The 18,000-nt window shown below is 41.3% G+C and overlaps 1 protein-coding gene and 1 pseudogene across 1 annotated transcript; one reads left to right on the top strand and one right to left on the bottom strand.

Moving 5' to 3' along the window:
- Nucleotides 1-6: 6 nt before the first annotated feature.
- Nucleotides 7-6,955, bottom strand: LOC150068369 (olfactory receptor 7E24-like). Its single transcript, XM_090325734.1, has 2 exons — nucleotides 6,906-6,955; nucleotides 7-970 (listed from the first exon to the last, which is right to left on the bottom strand). Exons 1-2 carry the CDS (start codon nucleotides 6,953-6,955, stop codon nucleotides 7-9), a joined length of 1,014 nt encoding a protein of 337 aa, XP_090181860.1.
- Nucleotides 6,956-7,907: 952 nt separating this feature from the next.
- Nucleotides 7,908-17,967, top strand: LOC150068368 (olfactory receptor 7E178-like; annotated as a pseudogene).
- Nucleotides 17,968-18,000: the final 33 nt, after the last annotated feature.

Raw genomic sequence — 18,000 nt, 5'->3', positions numbered from 1 at the left:
TTCCATTTAGTTAAGTGTCCTACCCAAGTCCTGGGTTCCGAGAATCCTGCTGCCCAGCCTCCTCAGAGTCCTGCTAATGTCCCTGTTCCTCAGGCTGTAGATGAAGGGATTCAGCATGGGGGAGACCACCGTGTACATCACCGAGGCCACCACAAGCTTCTCGGAGCCATGGAACACAGTGGAATCACAGTACGCACCAAGGAAGGTGCCATAGAAAAAGCAAACCACCGAGAGGTGAGCCCCACACGTGGAGAAGTCTTTGTGCCTCCCACTTTCTGTGGGGATCCTGAGGATGGAAGAGGTAATTTTGTAGTAAGAGTAAAGGATTCCTGAATGAGGAAATAACCCCAAGACTACAGTAATTAAATATATGAACAAGTTATTTGTAAGGGAACCAGAACAGGACAGTTTAAATATTTGAGAAGCATCACAGAAGTAATTTGGTATTTCCACACTTTTAAAGCAAGTAAATTGTAAGATCAATATATTGTGTGACTGGGAATTCAAAACACTAAAGAAAGCAGACACCAATACTAAGATCCAACAGCAGCGAGGGTTCAAGAGGACCGAGTAGTGCAGGGGGAGACAGATGGCCACAAAGCGGTCATAGGCCATGACAGTCAGAAGCATGTCAGCCATGCAGCCAAAAAAGAGGAAGAGAGACATCTGGGTGAGGCAGCCTCCATAGGAGATGGCTCTGCTGTGACTCTGGATGTTCACCAGCATCATGGGGACCATGGTAGATGTGAAGCCAATGTCAGCCAAGGAAGGATTGCAGAGGAAGAAGTACATGGGGTTGTGGTCAGAGCTTATGGCCAGGACGATGAGCAGATTTCCCAGTATGGTGGTTAGATACATGAAAAGGAAAAGCCCAAAGAGGACTGGCTGTATTTCAGGGTCATCTGAGAGTTCCAGGAGATGGAACCCAGAGACTGGGGTTAGATTTTCTGCTCTGACAAGACTTGGACAACTGCTAAAGGAAGAAATCTCATTAGAAAAGCATAATGTTTGTCTAGGAATGTTCAACTGTATATACCTGATATTCAAATATATATACGTTTAAATGTGTAATATACATGTGGTGCAATGTACTTAGAAATATTTCTCTGCTCTGGCAATCCCACACTTGTAGCCTCTTCTAACTCATGTAGGCCTTTTTTTCCCAGCCCTGTGCCTATACATCTGACCCACTGGGAGAACAACATATTAGAAATCCAAGTTCATAAAAATAGCTAGAGCATGTCAGTACAACAATAATCTCACAATTATCTTCTTTTTAGAACAGCTTTTTTGGGAGATCATTCGTATAAGAATCATAGAAAGGATACAGTTCCATCATTTGCAATAGATTCACAGTAAGACAGATATTAGCCTAGTTGAATTTGACTATACTGAGAAGAAATCAGACCCACCAACAGTCACTTATTGTCCCACTGCAATCCAGGCAGACCAATCTGCTTCTGGTCCCCGTTGATTTTCCTATTCTGGTACTATGGCATTTGCAGGGAAATGAGTAGACTTAGAAATGTGCTATTGAATTCAATAAGTCAGGCGCAGAGACAAAGGACACTTGTATTCTCTCAGACACGGCTGTTAGATGTCATTTATATCCATAAAAAATCCATATACAGGTTCATGTGCATCTATACACAAAGTAATGTGTGATGAGTAGAAGAGGATTCTGAGGGTATTAACTCCTTGATCGCCTAAGCTGCACTTTAATGAAATGAAAATCCTTTCTTGAATACTTGTTTGTTAAACATGACATTTCAAACATGATATAAAAATCAATGTGAATAAACTCTTTTTAAAGAGGGGGGGAGTTCCCCCATGCTCATTTTGTGGTCTCTGATGTGGCTAACAGGTCTGTAAAAGTTCATACAAATGATTTCTTGGTGGTGCTATGGCTCAAGTGGTAGAGCTGTATCCTTGAGAAAGCACAAGGACAGTGCTCAGGCCCTGCGATCAAGCCCTGGACTGGCAAAAATATTTTTAAGACTTTGCTATTTCTTTCAGCTAGTTTGGAGGAAACAGTAAATCCAATCTTCCACGTTTGTAATACGCTTGTTTGTATATGAGTTAAAAAAATGAAATGAATATCAGAAAGCTCAACCTACTTTAATTGTTTATATTTATTTATTAATTTTGGGGGCGTCTTGGGGCTTGAACCCATCCTGGGCACTGTCCCTGAGCACTTCAGCTCTAGGCTACCTCCCTACCCTTGAGCCAAGCCCCACTTCCCATTTACTTGAGGTTAATTGGAGATAACAGTCTCAGGTCCTTTTGTGCCCAGTATTCTCAGACCTCAGCCTCTTTAGTAGCTAGGATTACAGGCAGGAACCACCTCATTCAGCTCCTAGTTTAAAAAAATTATACAACATTCTAGTTTTCAGTGACTCATGATTGTAATCCTGAGATCTGAGGATAGCAGCTCTCAGTCAGCCTGAGCAAGAATGTCCTTGAAACTCTTAACTCCAGGGAACCACCAAAAGAGCAGGAAGTTGAGCTGTGGCTCGAGTGGTAAAGTGCCAACCTTGAGCAAACATCTCAGGGATTGGTTACAGGCCCTGAATTCAAGACCTGACACTACTATATTCTCCCTTTCCCTCCCTCTCCCTCCTATCCCTCTCTCTCTCTCTCTCTCTCTCTCTCTCTCTCTCTCTCTCTCTCTCTCTCTCTCTCTCTCTCTCTCTCTCTCGCTCTCTCTCTCTCGCTCGCTCTCTGTCTTTCTGTCTCTGTCTCTGTCTCTGTCTCTCTCTCTCTCTCAGACACACACACACACACACTCACAAAAGTATGGGGCAAAAGTGAGGCATATGAAATGAGAATGAATGGCTTATAAAACTGACCCCTGGAGACAGCCTCTGGTGACCCACTGCGGTAATCCTAGCTACTCAGGAGGCTGAGATCTGAAGATCATGGTTCAAAGCCACCGTTGGCATGAAGTCTGTGAGATGCTTATCTTCAATTAAACATCAGAAAACCAGAAGTGGCACTGTGGTTCAAGAAGTAGTGCAGTAGCCTTGAGCTGAAGGCTCAGGAACAGCCCTCAGAATCTGAGTTCAAAAAGAAAAATCCAAACTGATCTCAGAGATAATCACATGGCATTCTGTCAACCATGGCTCATTGTTGTGTGGTGTTCCTGTCATAGACAGCAGCGGCAGCCTCCACCACCTCCTCCATCTCGTCATCATCATCGTCATCATCATCATCATCATCATCATCTTCATCACTATCATCATCATCATCATCAACAACATCCTCATCATCATTATCATCAACATCCTCTCAGTAAAGCTGTCCTCATGGTCCACAAAACACACCTCTAAATCCCTTCTCCATCCACCCTCAGCAATCACTCGCTGAAGCTGCCTCTCTCTTCAGCCATGATCCAGGTGGACAGGTCTGAGGAGCCCAGACCTGCCGTGTAGCACCAGTTCAGCCTCTGTCCTCAGAGTGGATGTGAAGACAGCATGGAAGCACAGCTGAGGGACGCTGACAAAGAGGAGGCAGGTCCTGCAGGCAGGAGAGTGAAGGGCAGGCAGCACAGGCCCCCCCTCCAATTCTAGGTGGCCCTGCAGGACTGAGGCTCACAGCTCCTAATTACCCAAGTTGTACACATCAATGACCAAGTCTCTGTGGACATTAAAAACAAAGAACTGAGAGGACCTAAAGGAAATCCATGCAGGTTCAAGACTCTCTGTCTATGCAGATGATTAATACACTAAAACTTCTTTTTTTTTCTTTTTTTATTGTAATTAGTAAAAGGGTTACATGATATTTGACAGATAGAAGGTGCATTAATTCACATACATTGACACCCTTTCACATGTCTTGGTTCCCGTTTCCCTCCCCCCCACACCCTCCACCCGTCTTGGTTTTCCCCCCTTCCCTATCAAATTTCAAATATTCAAATACAAATAAATTCAATATATCAGATAACAAATTGAGATACTATACCGATATGAGATAACCAACGGACAGCAAAGGAGATGAGAGACAACATAGTACATTAAGGACAACAATCATTCATTATATGGCTTTTGTTTCACTATCCTGGAGGTCCTTTCAATTAGCTTCACATTATATGTGCTTATGTATCAAGATTTTGCTTTATTGCAAATCTCTGCTAGTAGAGCCCAAGGTTTCTACTGATTATGACGAATGAGGGAAACCATTGAGCCTAAGTTCCTTTGAGTCTGGCTTACTTCACTTAATATAATTTTTTTCTAAGTCTTTCCATTTCCTAACAAATGGGGCGATGTCATTTTTTCTGACAGCAGCATAGAATTCCATTGTGTACAAATACCACAACTTGTTGATCCACTCATCAACTGAGGGACATCTGGGTTGGTTCCATATCTTTGCTATGGTGAATAGTGCTGCAATGAACATTGTTGTGCTAGTGGGTTTAGTATGTCCTTGTTTCTGGATGGTTGGGTAAATGCCAAGTAGTGGAATTGCTGGGTCATAGGGGAGTTCTATGTTTAGCCTTTTGAGGCACTGCCACACTGCTTTCCATAGTGGTTGGACGAGTTTGCACTCCCACCAACAGTGTAGTAGAATACACTAAAACTTCTATCACTTATGCTTATCTGATGGAGAGATGGCATGGACTTTTCACAATAATTATAACTGATCTCCAAACTGTGGTGACTTTTAATGAATTTTCATTGTTCTCTATCCATACCATATATCTTCAGAATTATGATTCCAACTTCAAAGTTTATATCTTTTCTAATTTTATTTTGTTTTATTATTCATATAAACATTTAATCAAACATATTCTTTTCTTCCAACTCCCAAATGCCTACAGAAAACATTCCATGATTTAAGGATATATAAACCCTGAAGCAGGATAAAACCTGAAATTACAAATACAATAAAGACAATGAGTTGAGAAGTTGGGTATTAATTTTCCAGGTCTGTCTATTCCCTTATAAACAGTACAATATATTTTTTCTGATGGGAGTATATAATTTCATTGTGTATATGGACCACATTTTCTTGATTCATTCATCCACCGAGGGGTATCTCAGTTGATTGCATATCTTGGATAAGTAAACAATGCTTCAATGAAAATGGTGGCTCTGGCAGTTGCAGTGCGGAAATGTTTGTAGTGGATTTTTATCAAATGACCCAGAGTGGGAATGCTGGGTCATAGAGAATCTCTGTTCAGTTTTTAAGGAATCTCCATAGCTTTCCAGAAATTTTACCAACAACATACAAATGTCCCCTTCTGACCACATCCCCACCAGCATCTGTGATTATCAGTTTTCTTCATAATGGTCATCTAACTGAGGTATGGTGGAATCTCAGAGTTTTTTGATTTGCATTTTTTTGTCAGTCCTAGGGCTTGAATTCGGGGCCCGGGCACTGTCCTTAGACACCTTTTAGTACTCTGCCATTTGAGGGACAGTGCCACTTCCAGCTTTTTCTGTGTGTATGGTGCCAAGGAATTGAATCCAGGGCTTTGTGCAGGGGAGGTGAGCACTCTACCATTAGGCTATGCTCACAGCCCCACTTCCTACTCTTTCCGTGCATGTAGCACTGAGCAGTTGAACCCAGGGCTCTATGCATGCTAGCTAAGCACTCTAATATCAGATTAACATTTGTCCATTGAATAGCATCTTCACCCTTACCATACCTCTGCTGTGGTGACTAGTGCAGGAATTCCCTTGGACGTAAGAGATGTTGTGGCAGAACCTAAGCAGATGGCAGGGAAATGAGGTAGAGGCTAAAGCTTTATGGTTCTCACATGAGGAAGGAAAGTAGTTGTTTTCTGATACAGAACAAATCTACAAAGGGCTCTAGAAATGGACATCCTTATGTGTTGGAGAAAGACAACAAGACTCTGACCTTCAATTAAACACCAAAAAGTTGAAAGTGTTGTTATGTCTCAATGAAAGGAGGGCCAGCCTTGACAAAAAGAAAAAAAAATCAGGAACAGGGTAAGGTCCAAAGTTCAAGACCCAGAAAAAAGGATTACAGTGCTAAATTTCAGAAATCTTAACAGCTTTAGTTTTGAAATCACACTGCTAGAGATCTCATAATCTCGGTGACTTCTTTCTTTTCCCTTTTTTCAAAATTTTACTGTGGTTAAAAGTTGTACCAGAGGATTCAACTTGTCATGTATATTTATGAACTCTATGATCAAAGACATTCATTCCACAGATCTTCTAGACTCTCTCATGCCCTACCCATCCCCTCACTTTGACTAAATGCAGTCATGATATTCTTTTGAACTCAGGGTCTGTGTGCTGTCCTTGGTGCTGGTTTTGAACCATGACCCTCAGATCTCAGCCTCCTGAGTAGCTAAGATATCAACCATAAGCCAGCATCACACAGCTTTATTTCCCTTTAGTGTTTCCTGATGTTTTAACCATTCTGAGCATATTTTATTTTGTTTATTCCAATTTCAATAAATAATGAAAATCCCAACTATGTGTCAAATATACCTGTAGCACCACTATACATTACAACAAAAAATAAAAAGATAAATTTTTAAAAAGTGGACACAAACAGATCATTTTTGTTTTGGTAGCGCTGGTGTTTGAACTCAGGGCTTTCTGATTTCTTGGCAGCAATCTTCCTCCTCCTCCTCCTCCTCCTCTCCCTACTATTTCTACTCCTGCTCCTCTTCCTCCTACTCCTCCTACTCTTTTCAGTCAGCCTCTGTGAAAACTTAGAAAACTGGTTTGAACCATTTATATCCTGCTGCATTTGGTGAGCCACAAATGCGAATGAAAAGCACAGTAGGTAAATAATTCTCCATTACATATACTGGTACCCCTAACTTTCAGACCCTACCTGCAAGTTCACTGAGGACATACACTCTCCAATCCCCTTCTCCGCTGGGTTGTACATGGGCATCCTCACCCCCTGTGATGACCAAACCATCCTACCTGTCCTCATGCTGCAGAGAATACATTCCTGAAAGTCCTTTACCGCCCATCCTGCCCCACTCAATTGCTTAAGCTGCTCAGCTAAGACTCAGGTGAACAGATCTGAGGACGCCAGACCCGGTGCTCAGCACAAGTGCATCCTCTGTCCTGAGGAGAGAGATGAAGACACAGAAGGAGCAGAGATGGTGGTGATGAGGAGACAGATAAAGGACTAGTGTTCTGGAACCAGGGGAGGGAAGGCTCATCCTTGACTTCTAGAGGGCCTTGGAGGATTAATACCCACAGGTCACAATTAACCAACCTGTGTGTATTAACAGGCCAAGTTTTGGACATTTGACACACAGGGCTGACAGAATCATAAAAAAAATTCATGCCAGGTTAAAAATTGCTTTGTCTAGCAAGAAGATTTTTAGATTTAAACTTTGGTCATTTATACTTATTTGATGAAAGGCAGAACCATTCCGTTTTCATTTTCATTGGCATTAAAATATGCTTTACCAAAGCCTTACATATTATGGACAAACTAGAGTAACATTTATAATATTTGTGTTGTTCTACAATTGATGCACACAAAACATGACCAAGAATATCATTGTTCTACCCTGCAAGTTTTATTTATTTTATAATTATTTTATTTATATGATCATTATTTATACAAACATATCCTTAACTTCCCAGGATGAAATACCTGCAAACACCCAGCTGAGTCCCCATGCAACATTTCTTTGATGTTCCCATATGATGTAGCAGAGTCCCAGGATTCACTGTAGCACAAGTATGGGGAATGAATTGAATTTGAACCCCTTGGAATGATCCAGAGGATCAGAAACATAAAGCAATAAGTGCACAGAGACTCTACTGATGTGAGAAGGATTATTAGTGGCACAGATTCCCCATTATGATGAGGAACCAGGCAGCCATATGGGAGGAGAGTGGCCTGGAAAAAAAAAGAGAAAACAATATGAAGGATGTGAGGATTCTCCTGTTGGTACAATATCAGACATGGATGGAATCATCCCAGAGCCCCCTCAGTGGGCCAATGGAGCCAGGAAATGTGGTATGCATACATAGTCATCCATTAGTGAGGACAGCATTGTATCATTTGGATTGATCTGGGAAAAAATCTGTTAAAGAGAGTAAGTTAGGCTCAGAGAGATACAGGATCTATGTTTTCCCTTGTATGTGCAAGGTTCATTTAGCTCACAAACTCCTTAGTAAATACATTGGGCTATATGATCTTGCATACAAATGTATTCATTGATATATGGTAGATTCCAGAAGATCTCAAATGGTGTAATTCCATAGAAATGCAAAATCAATGTTTAGGGAAATAAACACCAGGATGTGGGGACTGGACAGGATTGGCGTGGCATCAAGGGGTAGATGAAGAGGCGAAGATGGGGAGAATGCAAACAAGCATCCAATGTATATCCTATAAAATTATGAAGAGTGAGTGAAGGGGTGAGTAGGGGACAGTGACAATATTGGAGGGGTGACATTGATCGAAATATATTCATAAACCGCAGAGACTGCTTACTATTCTTTACAGGTGCTATGTTACTGAGTCTTATGGTAGGACAGTATTTTTACAAGACAGGAACATTGATGGGTTTTGCCTATAATAAAGCTTTAACTTGAGCCAAAACAACAAAAGAAATAAAAACTAACGAGTATTACACTACCACATCAAATACCTGCCTCAAAGGTTCTGAAGGCTATGACCAATTGTCCCATACAGCAATGAGAACAAGAAAACTTCAAATCCAAGACGATTGCGCTCTGCATGAGGTGTCAAACTAACCATTCTATGCTAATAATGATCAGTTCAGCAGCTTCTCTTTGCTGTGTCCTAGAGTCCTGGATAGTGGTTGGGTGGTTGTGTGAGACATTTCCAGCTCCCCCTACTTCATTCTGCAGAACATCCAACTGGACCAAGGAAACCAAGCCAGATAGCTCCCTCCCACCTATTCAGCTGGCTTTCTACCCCACCAGAAGCAACCAGGCCCCAGGACAGCACATCATGGGGCAAGGGAATCTTGGTGCATGTCTTTGACACAGGGGGCCAAGAGGAGGAGAAAGTGGTGCCTGGGGGGTTATTGGGAAGGCCTGGCTGGAAGGCCAGGAGAGGTGCATGTTGGGAGATTCCTACCTGGGACACCAGGGGGTGGCTGCCATGAGAGAGGAAGGAGCTTACAGATGTAGCTGTCAGAAGGGGAAGGACAGCCAGGACACATTCTATAAGGATCTGAAAACCAAGGATCCAATCAAACTGGGCAAAAAGTACAGGGGCCTGTTATCTCCACAGAACTTAGCTCCACTCAGGGGCCCTACTGTTAGAGTACTTGCCTACAATGCACAAACACCGTTTTGATTCCTTGCAACCACATACATAGAAAAGCTAGAAATGGTCCTGTGACTTAAGTGGTAAGGCAAATAAGCATAAGCCAAGAAAGACAGAAACAGAGAGAGAGAGAGAGAGAGAGAGAGAGAGAGAGAGAGAGAGAGAGAGAGAGAGAGAGAGAGAGAGACAGAGAGAGAGAGAGAGAGAGACAGATACAGAGAGAGAGAGAGAGAGAGAGAGAGAGAGAGAGAGAGAGAGAGAGAGAGAGAGAGAGAGAGAGAGAGAGGGTGGGGGGGAGAGAAAGAAGCAGAAATCAGAGGAGCATAAATAAAACAGAAATCTTTGCCTGAATATATGCAATGTCTGAAACTATTGTGGATATTCTCTTTGTCTCCTCTTCAACAGTTTGTGGGTTTTTTGTTTTTAACTTAATATTTTACTAACTTTTTATTTTGATCATCATGGGACTTGAACTCAGGGTCTGGGTGCTGTCCCTGGGATTTATTGCTCAAGGCTAAATCTCTCCCACTTTGAGACATGAGGCAACTTCAGGTTTTCTGGGAGTTCACTGAAAACAAGAGTCCCTCAATCCTTCCTGATAAGCTGGCTTTGAATCATAATCCTCAGATCTCAGCCTCCTAAGTAGCTAGGATGACAGGCATAAGCCACCAGCACACAGCTTTATTCAGCTTTAGAATTTCCTGATGAATTAACCATTCTGAGCACATTTTATTTTGTTTATTCCAGTTTCAATAAATAATGAAAATTCCAACTTATAAAAAATAGAAAACAGTAATAGAACAGGCATCAATTCTTTTTTAATATTTTTATTGTAATTAATAGAAGGGTTACATCATATTTGCCAGACAGAAGGGGCACTAGTTAACAAAGAACAGGCATCAATTCTGAAGATATTGAATGTGTTGTATAAAATATTTCTGTAGATTCCCCATGAAATATTTTATAGGACAGAACTGTGTCCATGAAGAAAACATGAACCAATTCAGCAGTGAAATTCACTAGGGAAAATGTTGAAAATAAACTATATAGTTTGAGGGGACTGGGTTCCAGGAGGGAAAAGACTGGGAGAAAATGAGGGAGATGATATTTCTCAAGAAGAAATGCACTCAAATCCTGAGTTACATAACCTTCCCCTCTCTGTACATCACCTTTACAATAAAAAAGAAAAGAACTATGGCCATGAATTTGTGTGTGCGTGCATGTGTGTGTACATGTGTATGTGTGTGTGCATGTGTGTGTGCTTGCGCACGGGTCTGAGTGTGTGTGTGTGTGTGTGTGTGTGTGTGTGTGCAAGTTCTGGGACTTGAAGTTAGGCTCTGAGCTTTGTTTGCTCAGGTTTTGTGTTCTGCTAATTGAGTACCAGCCCCTCTTATGCTTTTTGTACCTTTACTAGGAATAAACAGTCTCACAGAATGTTCGGTCTGGCTGGCTCCAAACTCTGATCTCCATATCATAGTCTCCTGAGTAGAGAGTAGTACAGGTGTGAGCCACCAACAACCAGCTTTTTAGTCTCTATTTTCAAAGAGTAAATTGCATGGCAGTGTTGCCATGGACATGGTAATTTCTATGCCTGTTTCTTTCTAGTCTTGTGTATCTTTAAAGTAGAAGCAAATAGAAGGGCTTCAAGAGCTGAGCAATGAAAAGAAAATTCTAGAGGTTCAGGAAATATCCCATGGAGAATGATTTCAGATGCTTTGGCCTCACGTGGTAAATACAGCTTACAACTACTCAAACTCAGTAGGCACATAGCCTTTGTTGTCTGTTTAATTTTTTTCTCAAGAGTTTTTTTTCAACAGTTGTCCAAGCAGCAGAGAAGCTGGCCTACTCAAAACTGTCACACAGTTCCATCTCCTGAGATTCTAAGATGAACCTCAACTACAGCCCTTCATGGTTAGGCTCTTCCTGTCCATATACCTGACCATTGTGCTCAGAAAATCTGCTCATCATCCTGGCCGACATCTCTGATCCCCACCTCCACACTCCCATGTATTTCTTCCTCTCCATCCTCTCCTTGCATGACATCTGCTTTTTCTCCACTACCAAGTTGCTGGCAGACCTCCAGAGTCACAGCAGAACCATCTCCTGTGGGGGCTGCCTCACACCAAGGTCTCTGTTCATCCTTTTTATGTGTGGTGGTAATATGCTTCTGACTGCCATGGCTTTTCTCAAGGTTATGGCCATTTGTCACACTCCACATTACCAAGTCACCTGGAAACCTCATCTCTTTGGCTCCTTAATTGGATGTATTTTCCCTCAGACTTATTGACTCCTGGCTGTACAATCCCTTACTGTTTGCTCAAAGGCAACTGCACTCCTAGCTTTTCAGATGCTCATTGGGGATAAGAGTCTTACTGACTTTGCCAACAGGCTGATGTCAAATCTCAATTCTCAGAAGTATTAGCTAAGATTACAGGTGTGAGCTACAACATCTGGCTGATAACTTTATTGTCTGATTAACTTTTTGCCTTTCACATTGTGTATGCGTGTGTGTGTGTGTGTGTGTGTGTGTGTGTGTGTGTGTGTGTGTGCGCGTGCGCGCGTGCGCGCGCAGGCAGACATTTTATGGGTGACTAGTGGAGAAAGGTATGCTGGACTTTGGACACCCATTTGTTCATTTTCTTTCTTTTTTTGCCAGTTGTAGGGCTTGCACTCAGGGCCTGAGCCCTATCTTTGGACTTTTCTCAAGGTTAGAACTCTACCACTTGAGCCACAGCAGCACCTTGAGGATTTTTTCTGTGTGGGTGCTACCGAGGAATCAAACCTGGGTGTTCATGCATCTTAGGCAGTACTCTTATCACTAGGCCAAACTCCCTGCCCTGGACATCCATTTTTCTATTACTCGCCTTCTAATATTGGAAAATCCACAGAGACTGAGATAGCACAGACTGATTTGTATAATTATGTGCATTTTGCATTGATCCACTGAGGAGAAAAAAAAACAGTTACTAATTAGCCTGTCTTTTTAGTCTGTGATTTTTGTAGTCCAGTCTATATTTGTTCTTCTCCTCCTTGACTGGATCTCTGCATTCAGAAGTTTCTTAGTGAATTTGTTTTTAATTGTATTAGGTACAGCAGGCATGGGAGATCATTCAGAGCTAGATGTATTGGCCCAGACCCTACAAAGCAGCTTTGAAACTCTGTAAGTTCTGAGGAATAGGGGAGTTAGGAAGGAAAGTGGAAAGAAAATCTTAAAATTTTCTTTATCATCATTCAGGTGGTAGGATTGCAATATCTCAGGAAGACCATTATGAATACATAATATACAGAGGTATAGATACATACATGACTATATGTGTGTATATGCACATAGATATGCATGCATATTTCTTTTGTGTATGCTTCGGACCTGGGTGCTGTCCTGTCATGTTTTCTCTCAGGCTGGTGCTATACCACTTGAGCTACACCACCAAAATTGGTTTTGTGCAGGTTCATTAGAGATGAGTCTCATGATTGGCTTCCCATTGCAATCCTCAGATCTCAACCTCCTGAGTAGCTAGGATTATCGCCGTGACTCACTGGTGCCCAGCTCCAGTTCAGAGATCTTCACTTCAAATGTCTTGACTGACATTGCATAGGCCACGTTGGAGCAGAGGAAACGGCTTCTTCCATTAGAGCCTCAGTTCTGCTCTTCACAGTGGAGACGTTTATAGAAAACCCTTCGCCATGTCTATCGCATTTATATCATGGAAATGCCCTTTTAGTTGTTCTCACTGTGCCTTGTCCATGACGAGCACATACTTCTAATGAGCTACATTTCCAAACCCAAGAAGTGTGTGAGTGTGTGTGTGTGTGCGTGTTTCTTTTGACAAGACCTTACCATGTAGTCCAGGCTGGCCTTACACTTGTGTTCCTCGTGCTTCTGCTCCAAAGTGCTGGGATGATAAACTGTAGGTACTTCACATCATTCCCAGTGAATGCATCTACTTTTGTAGGTAGGCGTTACAGGAAAACCAGGAAATGGTCCCATTACCAGGGTGTGCACACACACACACACACACACACACACACACACACACACACACACACGAGGTAAGAGGCACAGAACACTGTTTTCATTCTAAACTGTCCATTTAATCTCAGTATTAGATAATGCCGGTCCAGTTCAACTATTGTAATATTGAAAGGATATTGCATTCCCTTTTTAAGGTGACTTAAGATTTGTTTTATACTTAAATTGGCTTTATATATCTGATGTATGATTACAAGAATTAGAGCAGGAAAATCATTAATTACTTTCATGTAAACTGGTTTTGCCCCAATTAAGAAAAAGATAGGAGTACTAAGTGTAAATTATTCGCATGTCACTGTTCCCATTCAAAGCATGAAGAGCCACGGGTATTTTATTTCTTTTTGTATTTCAGTGTATTTTATTGGTTTTTCTTTTTCAGTGTTTGGAGACCTACTCACACAAAAAATGTAACCACTGCCACAGAATTCTTCCTCCTGGGGCTCTTAGAGGATCCTGAACTCCAGCCTGTCCTCTGTGGTCTCTTCCTGTTCATGTACCTGTTAACCGTGCTTGGAAATCTGCTCATCATCCTGGCCATCACCTCTGACCCCCACCTCCACATCCCCATGTACTTCTTCCTCTCCAACCTGTCCTTGATTGACATCATCTTCACCTCCACCACCATCCCTAAGTTGCTGATGAACCTCCAGAGTCACAGCAGAGCCATCTCCTATGGGGGCTGCCTCACCCAGATGTCTCTTTTCATCACGTTTGCATGTACGGATTCTATGCTTCTGATTGCTATGGCCTATGACCGCTTTGTGGCCATCTGTCACCCCCTGAATTATTCATGCATCATGAACCCTCGTCTCTGTGTCTCCTTACTTTGGGTTTCTTTCACACTTTGTCTTTTGGAATCCCTGCTACACAATGTGAATGTCTTACAGCCTACCTTCTTCAGGACTGTGGCCATTGCTAATTTCTTCTGCCATCCTTCCCAGCTTCTTCACCTGGCCTGTACCGACAGCTTCAGCAATGAGATAGTCATGTGTGTTATTGGCATCCTGCTTGGAGTTCTCCCTGCCTCAGGCATTCTCTTCTCCTACTGTCAAATTCTGTCCTCTAATTTGAAAATCCCATCCGCAGCAGGGAAGTACAAGCCTTCTCCACCTGTGGCTCTCACCTGTCCGTCATGAGCTTGTTTTATGGCACAGTACTGGAGGAGTACTTTGGTTCAGCTCTGTCAACATCCCCCAGAAACCATGTGGTGGTCTCAGTGATGTATGCTGTGGTCACTCCCCTGCTGAACCCCTTCATCTACAGCCTGAGGAACAGGGACATTAGCAGAGCCCTGGAGAGATTCCACACCTGGTCATTCTCCGTGTTTGCTCCTGCAGCTTCCAGGTAGGAAATTAATTGGAAAAGTTAGAAAACCAACACCTATTTTTCTAATGATGCTCACTTTGCATCCATGAATTTTCACCTTTCAGCTTTGGCTCTTTCCTCATCCTTATTTACAGAAGGATCTTGGTTGGCAATGTTGGAGAGGGAGATTTGAACAATTTTCTGATAGGTATAAAATTTTAGTCTGAGAGTGGCGGACAACTTGTTCAAGCAGATAGAAATGACCATTACCAAAGGGAAAAAAAGAATCAATATGATTAATGACACCAAACTATGTTTGTACATGAGAAATATTTTCTCCGGTCTACTTTGTTTTTTTTTTGCCACAATGAATGGAAAGCAAAAGCTGATTAAATGTCAAGAAAAGGAGGGATTGGACAAAATATATTTTATCCTTAATCTTGCTCTGGATTGGAAGAGCTCAATGGATGCTGATGATGGAGGTTTTTGCTATTACATACATTTGCTTTCTATAAACTCCAGTGGGAAGAGGGTGGGGTTCGTAAGGATGCATATGGGGAAGAAAGTCACCACAATATCCTGGATGAGCAAGGAGGAGTTCTGCAATGCAAGATATGAGTTATGTATTGCATGTAATTTCTGTCATATGAGCTACATACGATGTTTCCAGAGTATATGTTTAAAGTTACTTGTAGCATTATTTCTGTTGTTGTCATTACTTGTCAAAAATTAACATTAGAATGAATAAACATGCCAATTATTGAATATGAATTATTAAACTTAAAAATCAATAAATCATCTAGTGTTCAAATAAAGTAAATGATCTTGTGAAATTAACTACAGATCATTAGGTAGAGAAGAATGAATAGATAGGTGGGCAATTAGGATAGAAGTTGTTATTGGTTACAATTCATCGTACTTATAACCTGGGATTGCCAAATTGAAACCTGTTTGTACAACCATATCATGATCATGGTGATGATGTTGATGATGATGATGAAAACCCTTTGCATTGCTCCTTAAAGATACTAACTTTTTCTATGCTGTTGCCAGAAAAAATGACATCGACTCATTTGTAAGGAAATGGAGAGACTTAGAAAAAATCATATTAAGTGTAGTAAGCCAGATGCAAAGTAACATAGTCTCAATGGTTTCCCTCATTTGTCATAATCAGTAGAAACCTTGGGCTCTACTAGCAGAGATTTACAATAGAACAAAACCTAGATACATAAGGTCATATAGTATGATGCTAATTGAAAGGACATCCAGGATATAGAAACAAAAGCCATATAATGAGTGATTGTTGTCCTTAATTTACTGTGTTATCTCTCATATCATTTGCTGTCACTTATGTATCTCATATTGTTACTGTACCTCACTTTGTTACCTGATATATTGAATTTATTTGTATTTGGTTATTTGAAATTTCATAGGGAAGGGGGGAAAACCAAGATGGGGGGGCGAGGGGAGTGTACGAAGACATGTGAAAGGGTATCAATGCATGTGAATTAATGCACCTTCTATCTGGCAAATATCATGTAACACTTTTATTAATTACAATAAAAAATATTTTAAGAATAAAGATACTTTTTTGAATAAGAATGTAAAAATAAGCTGTCCCTATCAATTATGTCTATTATGTCAAAAACATCTCTTAGGACAATCATTTTAAGTTTGCGGATCAATCTATTTTACCATGTATATGTAGGAAAATTAATATTTATCTCCATATATACCAAAATGCTCAGTGGTGGGCTTTGTGGAAATGACTTTTAGCCTGTAATGTTAAACTTGCAGTACATACACAATATGCCTATATTTCTACATCAGCTCTCAAACTGCATGATAAAAATAGAAAAATGAAGTATGTAGTTACTGCTGGAGTTTACATTTCTTTTTTTAAAAAAGCATTCTATCATCATAGAAATGGTGAAGTTATTGCACATGATGCTAGTGCACAGAGCAATGTGAAACTAAAATGGTCCCAGGCCAATATAGAAGTCTGTCTAAAATTTGAACCAGTAGTAGGGCTTGAACTCAGGGTCTGTGCATGGTCCCTTAACTTTTTCACTCAAAGTTAGCACATTCCTCCTTCAACTACAGTTTTCCTTGTTGCTTTAAATAGGGTCTTCATATTTTACCTGGAGATTCACAGTCAGATTCACACACCCATGCTTCTTTTTTTAATTGTTCATGGGGCTTGAACTTGAGGCCTGGGCAATGACTCTTAGCAGTCTTGCTCAGGACTAGCCATCTACCAGTTTGAGCCACAGCACCACTTACAGTGTTCTGCTGGCTAATTTCAGGTAAGAGGCTCAGGGGCTTTCCTTCCCATGCTGGTATTGAATCTTGACCTTCAGATCCCACCCTCGTAAGTAGCTAGGAGTACAGGCATAAGCCACCAGCCTGAACTAACTTGAGCCTTGTAAAATGGGATTTGAGCAAATGCTGCCACTACATTAGTTCATTGGTTGGGAACTGATTGGCTAGACTTCAATCCTCTCAATCTCTATTCCACAGTATTCCTTCTGTTCTGCCATCTATCTGGTCTATTGCCTTCTCTACAGTAAATTCAAAGTGATGGTCCTTTTTTCTAAGAAAACAAATCAATATCTTCTTCCTAGATATTAGAAACATTCAGGCTTCCATTGGCTGCTTTCTAAGATCTTTACAAAGGCATCCTTTCCAAAATTGGACATTCTGTGTCAAAGAAATGACAGGAAGAGAGATTCAGGAGTCCCTTTTTGTGTTTTTTTTCGCCATTTTTACACAACCTACCTAAGAATGGTGTGTTCAGCCCTATTCTATAGCATAACTTTGCAGACTACACCACAATCAAAACACCGAAATAGATCTTAACTCAGACTTTAACTCTTAATTCTGTAACCTTCCCCCAAAGAAGACATAACCTTCACATTTCCCATTCCTTATCAGCAAAATGGTGAAATACTTAAAATTGTCCCACTCTCTAGTTAAGGATACAAGGCTGTATTTCCCCTAAAGAAAGGCCACCTCTCAGTCACCAGGAAAGTTAGAGAAAGCATGCTGGCATGGTCAGTGAAGTGTTGCTCTCTACTTACTGGGTAGAGCTGCTTATCTCTTGGGTCATGAGTATCAAGTGCAGATCAAAAGGTCTCCCCCAAGCCTGCAGTCTAATGCAATCTGCCTACTCCTCATAATCCATTATGAATATGGAGACACAGGAGAAATTCCAGAGGCAGGACACGGGCTTGGACATATTTATGGAGATGTCTGATAATGGTCTCTCCTATGGTCTTGGACTCTCAATTCACAGAGCTCACACAATTACACAAATTGATCCAAAGCATCCAAATCTCAGTGGACTCAGCAACATCAATGAAGGGGAGAAGTGTCCAAAAGACTAGTTTTAGGCTCTTCCTGAGCAAAGCTTTTCCATT

Source organism: Megascapheus bottae, chromosome 1 (assembly GCF_031878675.1).
Source record: "Megascapheus bottae isolate mThoBot1 chromosome 1, mThoBot2.hap1, whole genome shotgun sequence".
In the NCBI taxonomy this organism is placed as follows: Eukaryota; Metazoa; Chordata; class Mammalia; order Rodentia; family Geomyidae; genus Megascapheus; species Megascapheus bottae.
The sequence above is the reverse complement of the archived record's forward strand: the minus strand, read 5'-3'. Positions and strand labels throughout refer to the sequence as shown.

Bases quoted from the DNA above. Each gene is read 5' to 3' on its own strand.
- LOC150068369 (XM_090325734.1), bottom strand. From the start codon at position 6,955: ATGGGCGGTAAAGGACTTTCAGGAATGTATTCTCTGCAGCATGAGGAC. The intron at 971-6,905 runs GTAGGATGGTTT...TTCCTTTAGCAG, and splicing joins TCTCTGCAGCATGAGGACAG to TTGTCCAAGTCTTGTCAGAG.